This window comes from Scatophagus argus, chromosome 20, assembly GCF_020382885.2.
Source record: "Scatophagus argus isolate fScaArg1 chromosome 20, fScaArg1.pri, whole genome shotgun sequence".
NCBI classification, from domain to species: domain Eukaryota; kingdom Metazoa; phylum Chordata; class Actinopteri; family Scatophagidae; genus Scatophagus; species Scatophagus argus.
Genome location: NC_058512.1, coordinates 1,622,275 through 1,639,925, shown reverse-complemented (window position 1 = coordinate 1,639,925; position 17,651 = coordinate 1,622,275). Strand labels below are relative to the sequence as shown.

At 44.7% G+C, this 17,651-nt stretch overlaps 2 protein-coding genes across 5 annotated transcripts in view; both read left to right on the top strand.

Annotated features, from left to right (window-relative positions):
* The window catches only part of ttc28 (tetratricopeptide repeat domain 28), a 69,070-nt gene extending 66,435 nt beyond the window's left edge, over positions 1-2,635 (top strand). For all 3 annotated transcript variants that reach the window (XM_046374429.1, XM_046374430.1, XM_046374431.1), the window contains 3 exons: positions 12-119; positions 201-840; positions 943-2,635. In XM_046374429.1, coding sequence (XP_046230385.1) covers positions 12-119; positions 201-840; positions 943-2,077 — 1,883 coding nt within the window. In that variant the 3' untranslated portion in view covers positions 2,078-2,635. The remainder of the gene's footprint in view (positions 1-11; positions 120-200; positions 841-942) is intronic.
* A 663-nt stretch (positions 2,636-3,298) lies between these two features.
* Positions 3,299-17,071, top strand: pitpnb (phosphatidylinositol transfer protein, beta). 2 transcript variants are annotated; one of them, XM_046374521.1, is made up of 12 exons: positions 3,360-3,400; positions 8,109-8,139; positions 8,994-9,139; positions 9,683-9,774; positions 9,958-9,965; positions 10,684-10,758; positions 11,010-11,093; positions 12,666-12,743; positions 12,830-12,934; positions 13,104-13,226; positions 13,415-13,501; positions 14,442-14,504. In XM_046374521.1, the coding sequence occupies exons 1-11, from the start codon at positions 3,381-3,383 to the stop codon at positions 13,460-13,462; spliced, it is 810 nt and encodes a 269-aa protein (XP_046230477.1). In that variant the 5' UTR covers positions 3,360-3,380; the 3' UTR covers positions 13,463-13,501; positions 14,442-14,504. The 2 variants fall into 2 exon arrangements, with proteins under 2 accessions (XP_046230476.1, XP_046230477.1); XM_046374520.1 differs by lacking the exon at positions 13,415-13,501 and having other exon boundaries at positions 3,299-3,400; positions 14,442-17,071.
* Positions 17,072-17,651: the final 580 nt, after the last annotated feature.

The following is a 17,651-nucleotide window of genomic DNA, read 5'->3' as shown; positions in this document are numbered from 1 at the left end:
GTCTCTCTCAGGGTTCGATCTTTGTGAGGTGGGTCAGGAGGAGGTCGTGCTGAAGACCGGAAAGCAGGCCAGCAGGCGCATCATGCATTTTGCCCTTCAGTCTCTTCTGGCCCTCTTTGGTGAGAACAGTTCAGAACATATGATCTAAACTAAATCTTGTTCTCTCTTCTAACCTGAAGCCATTCCCTCTCTTCTTCTAGACTCCACAGAGCTTCCCAAGCGCCTGAGCATGGACAGCTCGTCCTCCCTGGAGTCCCTGTCCTCCTCCCAGTCAGCCTCCCAGCCACACTCGTTACCCCTCTCCTTCGGCTGCTACCCACCTCAGGCCTCGTTCTTACCCCCGGTCTGCCCCGACAACCTCTCCTGCGACGCCATCTCCGTCTACAGCCTCAGCTCCCTCGCCTCCTCCCTCAGTTTCCTGTCCCGACCTGAGCCCGCAGGAAGTGACATCATCAGCCAGCGCTCACATCAGCAGGAGCTCGACGGGCCCCGCGGGGGAGGCGGCCTCTACGGCTCGCACCGCCATTCGGGTGGCCTGCAGAGAGGTCGGCTGACCAGTCACGGAGGAGGATTAACGGGAGAAGGGGAGGAAGAGGAGTACGAGGGGTACTCCATTATAAGCAGTGAGCCGTTAGGGCGAGGGAGGCGGGAGTGTGACACGCTGCCGCTACCCACAGGGCACAGACAAGGCAGAGGCAATGCTGGGAAAGGGTGTGCCGGCGGTCACGGGTACCCCGTTACAGTTTCCTCCAAGGGAAGCATCAGCACGCCGACGTCTCCCATTAAAGCTCCACCGCCGCCCCTGAAAGTCCCTACCAGCCCCAAACCCAGCCAGGAAATGTAAGTTCAGAGTTCCCATGTCCATTCAAGCCTTGAAGTTCTCCAGCTTTTTAGGCAGTAAATGTACAGGGTTATTTTTATCTTTTTCATTTTGTTTTCCAGCTCATCTCCTCAGAGGACGGGGAAAGGAAAGGTTAGCAGCTCTGAGTCGGACCAGTCGAGTACAGAGACAGACAGCACGGTCAAGTCCCAGGAGGAGAGGACGATGCCTGCAGGGCAACTGGATCCCCAGGAACTGGCCCAGAAGATTCTGGAGGAAACCCAGAGCCACATGCAAGCTGTGGAGAGCCTGCAGAAAGCAACCATTAGAGGGAAGACGCTGAGGGGTCCCGAGGGGAAAGAAGAGCCACGTGTCAGGCAGTCTTCTCTGTCTACTCCCACAACCCCAACTCTGACCCCCACCGGAGGTGCGCGAGGGTTTCAGCCTTCTGAGACCAGCGCGTTCAGCAGACCACCAAGTAGAGCCAGTCTGAAGGCTCGCTCCTCTCCTCTTTCCCTCTCCAGTCACCTTTCACCCCTCTCCGTCTCTGTTTCAACACCTCCCCCAGTTCGTCCTAAACCCCCATCCCGCTCGTCATCGCTGCAGAAAATCAGCTCGGGCTACAACAGCCCAGCTCATTCCTCTCCTTCTTCGTCTCTGTCTGTGAAAGACCAGGGGTCACCTTTCCTCACATCTTCTTCAGATGGCCAATCGCAGGCTCAGCTCAAACTCAAGTACCCTACCTCACCTTACACCGCCCACATCTCACCTTCGCACTCTCCTGCTGACAGCGCCCCGTCCCCGGCCCTTTCCTATTCCTCCACAGGGTCCGTGTCGGCCTCCTCCAGCCCTGCAAACACCCCTGAACTGAACCCGTCAAAACAGGACAGTAAGGTCCAGGCAATTCATAATTTAAAAACCTTCTGGGCCAACGCTGGCCAGAAGCACGAGGCGCCCTGTCCTGCCAGCTTACTCCGAGGTGGGAATAAGAAAATGAGTACAGTCCAGAAAGATGTTTTGGGTTTGCTCAATCTCTCACCCAGACACGAGTCGGCCAGCAAAAACGTGGAGGGATCTGAGGAGCACAACGCTGGCGACAGACCAAACGGTCACCAAAAACTGGAGGGTAAACCACCTCCACCTCCACCTCCATCTTCGAATCTTCCCACAAACTCTAAAGGAGGCATCAGACTTCCCTCTGCGAACGGATACAAGTTTCTCTCACCTGGACATTTTTTCCCATCGTCTAAATGCTGAGATGTTCTCCACGCTGAACTCGGAGCCAGAGGGCCGAGCTTCTCTCTCACCTTTTGCCGTTTGTACTTTGACAGAAGCTGTCCATTTGTCAGCTACCACACTTTTAGCAATACCTGCTGACGACGAGGATGAAAAAGTACCATTTCATACTGATGGTAATTTTACATTTCATGAAGGGATGTTAATGTTTTGAATGTGATGACTGTGCCTTCTTCTGGAGAGACAAACTGGAAGGACAAACTGACCCTGAGAGACGTCTCGAGTCTCTGGCTTTAATTGTGTTTTCATGACCGACCAGAGAGCATGTGTCTCAATGCCTCCATGTACTGTACTCAGAGTCTGCTGACTGAATGCGTGAGAAAATGGAGAACGTTTTACGTCAGCCTAAACGCTCGCTATATTTGTGTAAGCTGACCTGAATTTGATTTTGGTTTGTTGTATAATTATTGTTAAATGTCATTATCAGTGCTTACTGTTGTCTTTTATTTTGTAAGGTGTTTTCCAGTCATTATTATACATTTTATAAAAACAATTAAACCGAGGAAGAAGCGATGAGAACATTTTTGACATTTTTTCTGTGTGATTGTCAGCATGTGCCTCTTGCTGTTCGATGTGTTGGTGACTTTATATTGTACAGTTTTGCAGCAGTGCCAGACTCACACTTCGAGATATCTCAATTCTCAAGAAGTTGACAAATAAAAATGTTTCTTTTCTTGTCTTGCTTTTATGACATAAATCAATTCTTAGGAGAAAAATTTCATTATGAAATCATCAGTGGGGGGGTGGAACTAAGTGAATTTATTCAAGTACTGTCATGAGACAATCTGTGAAATATTGTCATGACACGCTCCACAGTATTTTAGTGCCTCTGTGGGCTGTTGTCAGCTTATTTGTGTTGCATATCAGAATAACTTTAAAAAAACAGATACAAGAGCTATTTCAATAAAATCAATAGATTACATAAATAGATGAGTAAATACACGCTACACAGGTGCTGCTTTCAATGAATCATTTTAAAAAAAATAAAGAGAAATATTTGCTTAGATTTAATTAGATTTACTAAATCGGTATTTCTCTAAATCTTTACCAAAACGTCGTCTTACATTCGGTTATCAAAGTGTATTAATGAGTCTTCTTCTTCATTACATTATGTCAACAGTTCCGTACTGTATAAATGAATGTTGAGTACAGAATAGTGTGCATTTTTCAGCCAATCACGGTTTTCCCGGAGGGCGGAACGAACTTGTTGATAATTCTGTCTGATGTCGACCTCCAGTGCGCAGGCGCAGCCCGGGTGACGAAGATGGTGCTCATCAAGGAATAGTGAGTCTGAAGTGTTTTTGAAAAATGTCTTTTGGCGCATCTAGAGGAGCATTTTCATATATCCGAAAACGTATTACTGGATAGTAGAAGCGCGTGTACCGTTTAGCGCTGTCGTTCCCTGGATTCTTCAGTCACGTAGCCCATGAAAAGCCAGCTTTGATCAGGGTGGATCAGGACGTGGACAACCGGACACCACACCGGTCTTTTTTAGGCGTTGCTAGTGCAGGCTAACGAGAGCTACTGAGTTGTAGCGACAGAGGATGATTAGCCTCGTAATGAAAATGAATTACATAAAAAGCTGCACTGGTTAGGCACAACTAATGTGCACATTCGGTTAGTTAACATGACTTTGATGGCTGAATATATCACCAACATTAATTTAGCTAGCCCATGAGCAACGATTTACATCGGCAAAGTGCCGTCATGTTCCCGTTAGTGACAGATTAAGGTTCATTCTCCGTCGGATTTACCATTAATGCTAGCTGGCTAAGTTAGCTGTAGCAGCCGCCTAGCTGCTAGCATGACAATTGTGTGACAACGGAGTTCATCTGTAAAGCACACATCTACCATTGGCTAATTGCTAAGTTATATCTGGAGAATCGGACATAACCGTAATGTTAACAAAGACTAGGGGGTGAATAATCCTCCAGTTGTGGCCCATACCACATAGCATGCGTACCCTTCGAGCTAGCTCGAGGTGGTTGAGGAAGGTCTCACTACTTTGCTTTTACTTTGTTGGCGCTAGCATTACAGAGTTAGCCCTTCAGCTGGGCGGCTAGCACTAGCACAAGACTAAACCTGCTACCTTAATGCAATTAAACGTCAGGATGCCGCCCGTGTATGTGTTGTACTGGAACTGTACCCTGGACGTTTTTGTCCACTTTTTCTCAGCAAAGCTAGCTTTTACCCTGTAGCTTACCTATATCCGCTTCAGATAACGGTACCTGTTGTAGCCACTCCCCTGTGCTCCCGTCTGTACACTCAGCAGTCGGAGCTAACTTGACTTATAGCACGAACGATTTGCTTTCCAAACTGCAGATGGATGGATGTTGCACGGTTTCACCTGAGATGCTGTCATTTCCACATTCCTTTATATGACATTTACAGCTGTGAAATAATAATAATTGTTTAAGCACGGTTGCAAAATGCTACAAAAATACTCACAAGATAGTAATAAAACTAAGTAAAACCAGATACATTACATAAAAGAATGCATAACATGAATATGATATTTTCTAGAAGATGTAAATTATACAGCAAAAAGCTAGTTTAAAGGGTGGATGTTTAGCGGAGCCGATGACTTAATTTGTTCACGATCAGCTCTCTAATCTGGAGCCTGTCCGTGGAACAATATATTAGCTATCTGCCTCACAGTGTAACCAATAAGTGAATCGATGTTCCTGTCAGATCATATCCTTACATGTTCCAACCGTTATATTTTAACTTGTTAATAGAGGTCATCTTATAGCAGTCTAAAGTGTTTGTTTGAAAGGTGCTTATCATACACAGAAGATAATACTGCAAATGGAAAAGCTATTGATCCGTTTTCCTAACCTGAAACAAGACCTGTGCAGGCTCGTATCTTGAAGAGAAAAGTCCATTCGCTGTTAGTGCCGTCGGTTTGTGTTCTGACTCGACACACGGAAGTGAATAATCTGAGGAATCTGGGAGAGCTCTGTCATACCAACATGTTTATCTGTGCAGTTGTGTTATTGGTGATGCCTCAGCAGGATTTTGTGACCTGTATCTGTAAACTGTCTTAGCTTCAGCGTCTGACAACGTCTGGCAGGCTGACGATGTTTAGGTCGATCTGAAAGGTGTCCACGGTATACATAGAGGTTGTGATATTTCATGTCCTCTTGCTTATATTTCCAAACTTCACATAAACTGGCAAAAGTGAAGAAATTTTTAGGTTATTTAAAGTCTGGGCACTTCAAAACAGTGAAAAAATCACTTTGTACAATATGACTAATTTGGACCTGGCAACCTGCTTAACCCGTACTGTAAAATTGACTGCTTGCACAATAATGTAAGGCAGAGTTGTTATCACTGTTGTGAAACTCAGCTGTGTTTATGATTGACAGCATTATGCTGTAGGTGCGATAAGTCTGCAGGTATTGATGTTTGTTCTTGATCTTGATTGTTGTCAATTTGGCCACAAAATCAGTTAACCATCTCACCTGAGTGGCTGGGATTAGTGAATGTTTGCTTGAAAAGTGGCTTGAACGATTAAGTGATTAAGATAGTTGCTGATTAAATGGATTTCGACTCCATGTTAATTAAATGCTTGTGGCTGTAGTTCTGTGAGTGATGGCAAAAAGAGATCGAGCAGCTCAGTCTTCAGACTTGTAGGAAGACCGATTGGAGGCCCTGTGAGCATCACAGTACCTGTGCTGCAGGTAGCATGCGGAGGCCTCACACTGGATCTTACATAACCACAGACCACTTGGCCTCTGTCGAATCATTCAAATGGTTTTGCTCCGTGTAATCCAATAAAGCTGTTCCCAGTGCAGACCACCTCTCTGCCGCTGCTGTTACTGCTCTGTATCACTAAGCGAGTGGAAATGCAGCTAACTTGAGTATATAATGAATGCATGAGGTTGAATACCAACAATGCAAATTGCAAGCAGTTTTCCGTTACTCTTGGCCACTTCACATTATGGATGTTTTTCCTCTGTGAAGGTTTAAACAGTTGACATGAGCCATTTTCCTAGCACAACCCGATCAATTTCTTAACAGAGACTAATCTCGCACTGATTAATCATTAACACTCCTGGTGTTAAGCTGAAGAGAACTGAATCCTTTCTGGTGTCATTTTAGTGGTTTAGTTTCATTTTGCTAGTGAATGAAACTGATGCATCAATACTGTTAAAAGCACCTTAACAGAAACTCATGTGAATGTTCCAGGAAAGCAAGTCTGTCACAGCTGATTTCACTTCTGAATTTCTCATCTCGTGCTGAAATCTGAGATATTCCTAGAAATTACAGGTGTGTAGACATCTCTCTGTGGCGCTGGATTAAAACCTCTCTGTGACACGGATACTTGACTCGACCTGAGTGACTTGGCAATCACACAGTGGATTCTGTGCTAACTTCCCTGCAATCAAACGTTATGTTAATGTTGTATGCTGAAGTGGCAGTACCAGAGGCTGTGTAACCAGGGGCTCCTCAGCTAAACCAGATATCAGATTAGGGGGTCCTAGATGTGAAAACGTATGGAAACCTCTGCTTTCGGTTGTTGGCACAGCTAACTAATTCTCAGTAGTGATTATGTTCAGACTATTTTCTTTGCCCCTTGATCACTTGGTCTGAGGGCAAACACAGCAGTTCTTGTCACAGTTTCTCACAGCAAGATGACGTCGTCAGATTATTTTCTTTTGTCTGATAAACATTTCAAATTAAAACCAAAAGATATAAAAAAAAAACCCCAGAAAATCCTAAAAGATAAGATGCTGGAAGCAATGAATTTCAGACATTTTTGCCAGGCAAAATAACCCAAAGAATTGATAAGCTGTTGAAATAGTTGCACATTTATCATCTCCGTTATGAGTATTATTGTCCACATCCACCCATTCAGTCAGTACCTGTATACACTTTTAATCTTTACCAGTAAATATTTACACTCTCTGTGTCTTGCCTATAAATAAATATGTGTATAATGTATAATATAATGTATAATCACTTTGGAGCTGTTGACATGACAGACCCTTTTCCTTTAAGGGCCTCTCTGCCCTGAGCTGAGCATCCCAGGCTGCATATTTCCAGCCTGAGCGCCGCCCCCCAGCAAGCTCCATCAGTCAGTTATGTTGAGGTTAAGGGTGTGGTGCTGAATCTGCCAGCCTTAGCAGAGGATTTGTATGAACTCTTAGACGAGGAGGAGGAGGAGGAGGAGCTGCCTGAGAGGGCACGAAGCTACAGGGAAAAAAGTCTGTCTGTTTAGTGTATTCCTTCATTCCAGAATTTAGCTCTAACATCCATATATCGGCTGTGCATAATCAACTTAACTGTATTTTCACTGCCTAAACTGGACTGTTAGAAAAGTTATGTACTTTCTGTCGACGATTTGAGCATATTGTATTGAGGAAAATGCTTTTTCCTCTTGTTGATCGTCACATGACTGGACAGTATAAACTACAGAGTGAGCAACAAGTTAATCTGTCTGACTAACATGAAATTAAAGATAAAAACATCAAATACTGCAGTTTTTTGAGGGCTTAAACGAAAATCCTTATTAATTAACTGTGTATTGAGATAACGAATTCTGTGTGTCTTACTTAAATTCTTCTCCTCATTTAAGAAGAATTATTGTTGCTTTATGACGAGGCTACAGCAGTAAGCAGCCGTGTCTCCTCATGACATACTTTAGGGGACTAAAGCAGAGTTTTGACGTTCAGAGTGGGAGACAGATTTTCCTCTTTTAGCTCGGAGCCACTTCAGTTTTTCCCCAAAGATGGTCAGAGTAAAGTTTACCCACAACTTTTTCCTCCCTGTCAGGTCACTCTGTGCTCGGTATGCATTCAGAGATTGCAACGTTAGGAATATTTCGTTGAGTCTGAGTGTGAAAAGGGGAGCACTAACTTCAGGCCAGGCTCAGGCTGTTTAAAATCTTTAACATTTGAACATCTTGTCCACTGTTTTAGCTCTCTGTTGACCCATAAATGTGTTTAACTTGTTTGTTTCTCTCTCTCTTGTGTCTCCCGTCTCTCAGTCGTGTAGTGTTGCCAGTCTCTGTGGAAGAGGTGAGTATCATTACCTGTTGATGAAATGATTTGGAGCAAACATTGTGTGAATCCAGACTAAGGCGTGTTGAAATGGTCGTAGTGTTTATTTTCTCCGGGACGCTGAATGCTTTGCTCTGGGACACACGCTGAGACAAAATAGCCTTTGTTAGAGAGCACAGGCTGCTGCTGGTGCTAGCTGAGAGAACTGGACTGGAGTGTGGGCTCAGCCTTTAAAAACTGTGATCTCTTTGTCATTTTGCTCCTAATAGAAATCACATGTTTGTGATGAGTTTTTAGACAGCTTTTTGCTGAGTGACATCGGCCATATTCTCAGCCTTCTCTGCTTGGAGGGGGAAGACGTTGTGGCCAGTTAGTGTTTAGTTTTATTTGGTAGAATAAACACAGCCAAAAGTTTCTGGGTTCTTATTCACAATGCTTTTAGCAGCCGTAACATCCTGACAAAATCTATTAATATTACATATCTTCCATGAAATCCAGGGCCTCTGTGGCTCAAAGGGCACAAAGTTTATTCTGAAGTTTATTTAGGATGTCTGTTCTACAAGTAGTAGAAAAATATGGATGTTTTCTTTTGTCAGCCACAAGCTGATAAAAGGATATTATGAAGCCTTAATTTGAATGTATTTATTATATTTTAAGAGAGATGTTTGGCCTTTTTGAGCAGAAATACAGTCTAGGAATTTTCTATGGCGCCTCTAGTGGTCATTAGTGGTACTGCATCCTTGAGACTCCGGCCTGCCTTGACTTCAGGGAGCTGCTCAGTCTTTGCCAAGGCTACCAAATACTCACAGGATTTGTTCCTGTAGTTGAATACTATACACTCAGTCTGTCTCCTCTCTCCCCTTTTCTCCCAGTATCAAGTCGGGCAGCTTTACTCTGTGGCTGAGGCCAGCAAGAATGAGACCGGAGGAGGAGAAGGCATCGAGGTGCTGAAGAATGAACCATATGAGAAGGACGGGGAGAAGGGACAGTACACGCATAAAATATACCATCTAAAGAGGCAAGGCTTTGAAATAAATGTGCCTTTTAACAAGGGCTGATCTGTCTGGCCTTATTTCCAGAAAATCATTAGATTACACTGAGATTACTTGTTCATAGGGTGCAAAAATAAATGGAACGAGAGACGGCTAAGCTGACTGCTGTTTGGCAGATTGCGTTAAAGAAAAAGTACACTTACGGCTGAGCGGTTTATGGAAATATTATCAAGACTGTAATATCGAAATTGCAGCAGCTGCAGGTAAAATCTGTCCGTATGTGCTGCTATGAATGAAGCGTTGCGGGTGCAGCAGACGTGCCCTGACTCACACCTTGTCAGGCGTCTTATTTTGTCTGTATATTGTTTGGTTCTTTGATACTGCAGAATCACAGCATTGGTAAAAGGTTTGAACTTAGCTGAGAAGATGCTAAACTGTCATTTTTAATCTTTTTAAACAGCTAAACAGGACGACTAGTTGGAGTCTCAGCCAGACACACACTCTGCTGTCTTATTTGTCTTGAAAAGACCCTGAATTTGTTTATCTGACTTGTTTTTCTCCCTCTGCAGTAAAGTTCCAGGGTTTGTGAAGATGATTGCACCAGAGGGAGCTTTAGTTTTTCATGAAAAGGCTTGGAACGCCTACCCGTACTGTCGCACCAGTAAGTCCACGCTGAAGAACCAATCAGTTCATACTTGGTGTCTTTTCACGTCCGTGTGCTTGCATGACAAACATCATAGCCTCACTTAAATGGACATTTTGTGGATGTTATGCAGTCATGTGTTTTTCGAAGATACTGATGCTCTTCTTTCTTCTCTTTGCCTTTTTCCTCCTCCCTCTGCAGTTGTGACGGTGAGTTGTTTGTCAACCTTTTTAAAGTCTTTTGAGGCCTGATCACACCACAGAGCCAAACAGCAGAGTTGATCCGCACATCTTCATGAAGTGATTCTTCTTGGTGACGTAGGGGCCACTTACAGGACTAGTCAGTGAACTAGTCAGTGAACTAGTCAAAGTGGAAAGCTGACCAGTTAGCCCTAACAGCGCTCAGAGCGTATTTCAGGATTGGAGATGTTTACTGTCCCTCAGGTTGTACGAGTTCACTCAGTACTGTCGCCTGACTGTGGAGCAGTTTGTACCCTCACAGAGGAGGGGGAATAAAAGAGCTACGATCGCCTCCTCCTTTTTGGCCTAATCGACTCTCTGCGCTCTCACATGTCTACCTTTATGACCACAGTAAGCCCCCGTACACATCCACGGGAGACGTGTATTTGATACCACTGTGTGTTCCCACTGCCCAGTATTGCCGTACTTTAGCTGGGGGGTTAAACATAGATGTGAGCTGAGCAGTGCAACATCTCCAGTGTTGTTTCACCCTAAACTTCTGATTAGTTAATTGGATTTAGCTGCAGGCTTTAAGTACATCTCTGAGAATCCTCCATTCATGGTCTTCTCTGCAGTGTGCAGCTGCACCAGTCGTCACTCAGTGGAGCAGTAGTTTCTCAGTATTGGCTAGACGAAATGTTCATTATTCCCCTGATGAAATCTGTGTGGGTTTTATTATTTTTTTCAGAATGAGTACATGAAGGACGACTTCATGATAAAGATCGAGACGTGGCACAAACCTGACATGGGAACAATAGAAAATGTGAGTAAATGGAAGCAGCAGAGGCTGAGATACCCTGACTCTCAGACCCTCGTGTGAGTCTCCACGCCATCAAAAAGCTGTATCCTGCATTTCCCACAATGCTGTAGTTTGTAAAGCAGGCGTTCTAGTCTGTGATACAGTGCGTGCTTCTCAGATTTGAATCTCATTTGATTTAACTCAACACAGATTTGAATGAGAAACAAAATGAGGTTGAGGCTGAGGTTTACGTGCTCATCTGTGTTGTGTGCCAGGTCCACGACCTGGACGAGCAGACGTGGAGGACTGTGGAGGTGGTTCCCATAGATATCGCAAACAAAGAAGAAGTGGCCCCTGGGGTGAGTTTTACTGGTCCCTAAGGGCCTTTTCAAAGGCGAGGAAGTGTTTTGTGTGTGGCTCAGTCATAAGGAGACATCACAGCCTGGTGAGACGGTAACTGGCAGGATGTCTCCACCCTGAGGAAGAGTGTGGTCATACAGGTCGGCTTAAAGGGGCTCACCTGGCAGCCATCCGTGAACTGAACTGCATGAAATACTTGAAGTTAACAAGGATAAATACGCCCAGTGGAAAAGAAAGTTTATCTTTATGACTTGTTTATTTGTTAATGTATAGGAGATATATTTCATTAGACCACTCTGTTGTAAAGTGATAAAAATAAACAAATCTGGAAACCCGTCCAGAAACAGACCTTTCGTTGTGCTCTTCCAGTTATGTAGAGCAGTAATGAATATCCTGAGCGTTCAGTTGTTTGTGCTGTGTGGGCTTCGGTGATCGTGAAACACATATTTGGGACATTAATGGGGGGTTATCACAGTGGACGGGTCCTTACTCATAAAAACGTAAACAGAAGGAGCCAGTGATCTCTTGAGTGGTCAGTAATGAAATGATCAGCAGCTGACCTGCTTGTTTGATCCTTCATGTGAGCGTTTGCTGCGTCTCGCTCTTTAAGTTTCCCATCTGACTCAGCGAGCGACTCTGATGCTTTACAAAACATCTTCCTTTGGCTTAGCAGCCGTGAATGTGAAAATGTGCCTGCATGAGCAGTAAAAATCCCCAGTACTGCTGTCACACAACCCCAGCAGCTCGCTCTTTATTCACCGTCTGTGGACCAGCTCAGCGGTTTGCAGCGATGATCCTAATGACTAATTACTCTGATGTTCAAATAGACGTTTAACAGAAGAAGTTTGAACTCAGCCGACTCGTGTAGAAGCAGGAAAAGCTATCTAAAACTTTTGTCAATGATCAGATCGTCCATTGTGGGCGCCTGTTGTCAGTCAGTAAGCCTCAACCATCAGCTTTAACATCTTGCAGGAGGCATTAAGCCGCTGTGGTCCAGGTGGGTCACAGTCTCTTGTACGAGCTCCTGCACTATAATGACTTAAGTGGATCAGTGTTGAGGCCAAGGCTTAATCTGAACGTCCATCTGCTGCAGGTACTCTCATCTCTTTCCCTGCACACCTGATGGATTAAAACAGCACAGAGGGGGTTGAGCTCACGGTTGGGATTTGAGAGTTGTGGTTGCTGATTCTTCAGCTGAAGCCTTACCGCGTGGGCGAACGGTACAGCCGTGCCGCCGAACGTTTTGTTGGCATCCCTGTACACTGAACCGCAATCAGGCACACTGCGCTCAGCTCTACGGGATGTAGCTGCTGCTGCAGACGGCCAATCACAAGTCATGTTGAATCATGTTGAAGACAGCTTGCTGTGATTGGTTGCAAGCAAAACTGTACAAATAGTCCTTTTTTCTGTATGTGAGTACAAATGGGATCAAAAGCAGGAATTGTTTTACTGGACAACTTGATGCCACTTGGCGCTGAGTTAGCCCCACTTCACAAACAGGCCCCGCCCCACCTGTTGGCTCACCTGTAGTCTGCTTTCCTACAGGATCTGATTGTTTTGCTCTTCTTTAGGACTATAAGCCAGAAGAAGATCCTGCTCTTTTCCACTCCACCAAAACAGGAAGAGGCCCTCTGAGCCCTGAATGGAAGGTAACCGACATCGTAACAGGAAGCGGCGATGCGCTGATCACTGGACGACACAATACCGACCGTTTTTCTTTGTTCCTCCTCCACAGAATGAGCTGTCGACAGATTGTCCTCACATGTGTGCATACAAACTGGTCACCGTCAAGTTCAGATGGTGGGGCCTGCAGACCAAAGTGGAAAATTTCATCCACAAGGTAATGCATTAATAATGTCAGGGGTTTATGAGCTGTACTGCAGCCAGCCACCAGGGGGCCATCCAGGCGTCCTGGCTTCTCGTTTAGGGAGCTGTTGTGTTGTCATCTTTGTATACTGTCAAAGTTTTCTTAAAATTTTCTACTGGTTTGGATTCTTCTCCTTCCACAGCAAGAAAAGCGTATTTTCACCAACTTCCACCGCCAGCTGTTCTGCTGGATTGACAGATGGGTGGGTTTGAACATGGAGGACATCAGGCGGATGGAAGAGGAGACCCAAAAAGAGCTGGAGGAGGTAATTAACTCTCCTGTCAGGTTCAGGCTGGACAGCACTGTCCTCTTCCTGCTGTGGGGATCGAGTGTTTGCTCACACAGGAAGTGATGAATGACCACAGTGATTCTGTTTTGAGCAGACTGCTGGAGACGTCTCATCGTACTTAATCTCTTTGATTTGACCCTTTTTACTCCCGCATTTCACATCAGATGCGTCAGAAGGGAGACGTGCGAGGGACCTCAGCGACAGACGAGTAGAGGCCCGTCGCTGTAGGTCAAACTCTAGAGGCAGGCTGAGTAAGTCTGAGCGGAGGAGGTGGTGGTGCTGCATGGGTCACTCTCCACCCTTTTCTTTATGCTGCTGTCTAACGTGGCCGTTTGTTTCAGATCTTTTGACATCTTTTCAGTCCTGTGTCGTCTTTCCATTCCCATCTTCCTCTGTTCCCATCTCATGGGTTCCGTTCTGGTCCATTCTGGTTTAACTAATCCAGACTAACATCCTGATAGTTGAACTAATCCAGGCTGAAGTGATCCTGTAGTTTCTCAGCTGGCTAACTTGGTTCTTTGACGGCAGATAGAGTATTGATTTATTGACATTAGATTAGGTTTTCCTGGCGCTGAGTAAAATACAGCGCGAGTACACTTGAAGTGACACTGAAGACGACAGAAAACTTCATCTCATTCATTTCAGTATCGTGTGTGGGAGCTTCACTCTTAATTTTAAGTGACATTGTTTCTCAATAATTTTGAGACTCAAATAAGCACAATTAGTTGATCTGTAAACTATTAAAACAATTAGGAAAAGTTGCCCATCACAAAGCGCATGTTGACTAATTTAAATGTTCAGTCCAGAACCAAAAGCTGCTCATTTCAGCCCAGCTTGTGATCATCCACCATCTGAGAATGATTTTCACAGTAAACCTGAACCTGTGCAGGTTTGGCCTCGTGTTAACTTAAAGCCAGCTGAAAACTTCACGTTGTCCAAATCCTAAGCTAACGCAAATGAAGAATGGAATGGGTTTTTATTCTGTCCTGCCTGCCGCTCATCCACTCTCATGTCTCACATGTCTCACATGTCATCGTTCTCTTGCAGCTCGCTCACTTTGTTTTCCTCCTGGCGGGAGCAAAGAGGCTGAAATGTTTCCCCTGCATGGCTTCTAGCGAGCAGATTTAAAAGCTCTCTTTTCGTCTCTTTTTCCCAAACTGAACCCAAACCTCTCGTCTCTCCGTCCCTCAGCTGCGTAGTAAAGGTCCGATTCGAGGCACCAGTGCTGCTCATGAGCAATGAGGCAAATCAACCAAACCCTGTCATGATGATGTCATCAGAGACACGTCCACCACCACCACCACCGCGAAGATGATGATGATGATGATGAGGAGGAGGAGGTGGCCTCGACGTCGCCTCTTCTCTTCCTGTCTCGCATGATTCATTGGGGGGTTTGACAAGATTGGTTAACAGTACTGTACAGATCCTCCCCCAATCACAAGCCTCCTGTTCACTCAGAAAACACACACACATGGTTTTGCATACATATAAAAAGAAAAAAAAAACTCTTTGCACAGAACGTAACTTGCCTGATGTGTAATTGTTAGTTGATTATGACAATGGGCTTTGTTTTTATTCAGGTGTGTAAACCGTGACTCAGAAAGTCAAGCCTTTTAAATTAATTAGATTGTTTTTAGGTTCCCACAGAAATTGTTAGCAGATTACTAGCAGGTATTGGACCATTTATCTCCCGACTGCCCCTGTATTATAACTGTCTGTCTCTACTTTAATCCTTGTCTCTCCCCTCAATATTGTCTACATTCTTGTCCTGATAAAGTTTGTCCGGGTCTCCTCGCCCTTGTCTCACTGTCCCCTCTGTCTGCCAGTTGTTTAGGATGTCGTCGTTCTGTTCTGTTGTAGTTTGACTTTTGAGGCTCATCCCCTGCTGGTTCAAAGCAAACTTAAAGCTCCTGCATGATTGATGGTTCCCCCCCACTCATGCGCACATTTCGACGTGCGCAGCAGGCCTCGTCCCCCCTCCGTCACAAGTGCATGTGGACAACAGCAACTCCTCACTGAACTCGTCACTGCATGTGTGTAGTCGCTGCAATGCAGCTTCGCTCAGCGGATTGTCGGCGTGTTGATTTAGCGAGAGGCTCGGCGCCCTCCGGGGAGCCTGTACGATACACCTGTGTGCTTGTTTGTGTTCTCAGCTGCCTTCGCTGTGTGTGCGCTCACATGGATTGCGTGGATGTCGCGGAGGCCTGTGGGTGCTCGCGCCGCCGCCGGCCTGTCCGACTCGCCTCATTGCCGCTGCATGTCTGCTCTCCTCTGAGGGCCTCGGCAGAAGCTTCTTCTTTTAAAACAAACGAGGATGAGAGGCTGTGCGTTGCCTCGTGCATGAATCAAGGTAGCTTTTTTATATCCTCGTCAAACTTCCGCTTCCTCTCTGAGCTGGCAGAGCGGATGGGTCGAGGCGGACGTGAGGCGTTTGTGGCCGAGCAGTCTGGCTGTATAGTTTTTATTTTTAACCATGTATGGTGATTTCTTTGGAAGCTTTTCATCTACCTGAACGACAGGAAAGTACGAGTCCGGCTTTCCTCGAGCGTTTGTCGTTGAGGATGAACCGAGTTGGGTTTCAGTCGGTTGTCATCTTTAAGCTGCTCTCTTTTCCTGCTTCACTTTTCTTTTCGGCTGCGCTGCCTCCAGGTCGCAGGCGTTTATCACAGCGAGAGCGTAATGCACATCCTGTTGGGCTTTAGATTCAAATATTTTGTGGTGTTTCTGTGATCATGACGTAGCTTTAGTGCAGTTATACAGCTCTGATTTAAGACTTTGTGTGTTTGATCAGGTGTGTGCGTGTAGGTTTTGTCGTAATCGATCTGTACGGTTTAAAGAGAGTTCTAAGTGTACTTTATAATAAGCCCATTGCAGAAATGGACAAACTGTACATACAAACACTGACTTGAATGGAATACTCGCAGCTACTAAGCACTGTCAGGTCTATCATTCAATACTGTACTGCTAAAATTAACTCTGAAGGAAGTCCTGATGTTTTCCTGAGCAGGTGTGAAGTGGAGCAGGCTGTCCAGGTTTTGTCGCTGTTGCCGTGGCTTCACTGTACCTCATCCATGCTTATGAATGTACAGCTAGGAGACAGACGTGTCGCCCCATGCAGGATGTTTCACACCTGTACAGGCATGACATGGAGCCGTTATGTCATCGACGCGTGAGGAGATTTACTAAAACAGCTCTGGATTCGGATCTGCATGCTTTACACTTTTCTAAAAAAAAACAATGTTTAAAAATTAAAAAAAAAAAAATCTTTACACTTTCTTTCATCTCGATTGTTTGGTCAGGACGTCGGCGCTTTTTCTCAGAAGCTCTTGAACCGCATCAGGCGAGAAGGGAAATCCTTTGTTTTGTAGTTAAATGGGCGGCTTCTCCTCAAAATCAGACTGTTTTCAGCTCGACGTCGGATCCTGAGCGAGTGTGATGATGACGGGGAGTCGCCCTGCACGCCAGCACAGGCTGTGTGATGTCCACTTCTGTAGCAGAACCAGGTGATGCCAGTGAGGGGAGGGATGGACGCTTAGGGAACAGATGGAGTCCAAAATACTGTTTTCTTTATTGTAATCATGAATAAGCACTTGCAAAATCTACTGTTTTATTTTTCTTTTATGTTTTCTTCTTTTCTTGTTTTTGAAAGACAAAGATTCACATGTACTCAATTTTCTCTTTTCTGATAAGGCAAAATTCAGGGGAATTAGTAGTGAATGTAATACAATTAGTTCCTTTTCTTTTTCACAGCTTTCAAGCTGTGGCAGAAGGTCTAGACAATGAAACATAACAGAATATCTAATAAATTTGAACAAATAAGAGAATCTGTGTGTTGTCTCTTGTTTTGTTTTTATTTTTATTATGTTATATGTTTTAATCTCTTCACCGCACTCGGTCAGAATATCTGAAAACGGCTTCAAATATTTCCCTGAGATAAGAACCACACGAACAAACAATTCCTGAGGAGAAATTTTATTTTTGCCTCCAACGGGACAGGAGACACTTTGTGCCGAGCATCAGCGTCAGATTATACTGAGAAGTAATACTTCTGCACATTTCAGAGTATTGGAATATTGATGCATTAATATGGAAGTATGACTCATGTGGATGCTGTCTGTAATTAAACATCATTTATCCATTTATTATGTTTATAACTGAATCTGCAAAGTAACTATAGCTGACAGTTAATGTCGTGAAGTAACAACAGTATTGTCTTCCCTGCAGCAGTAGCATAGTAAAGTACAAGTATCTCAAAATGGCACTTCTGCGCTCTACTTTACTGCATTTCTCCGTGAGGAGGAAGGAGTTGAGGTATTTTAACCAGGAAAAACATCAGATATAAAGCATTTTTCCCAGTCAGGGTATTGCATGAGTACTTTTACATATCCGGAGACATGAGAG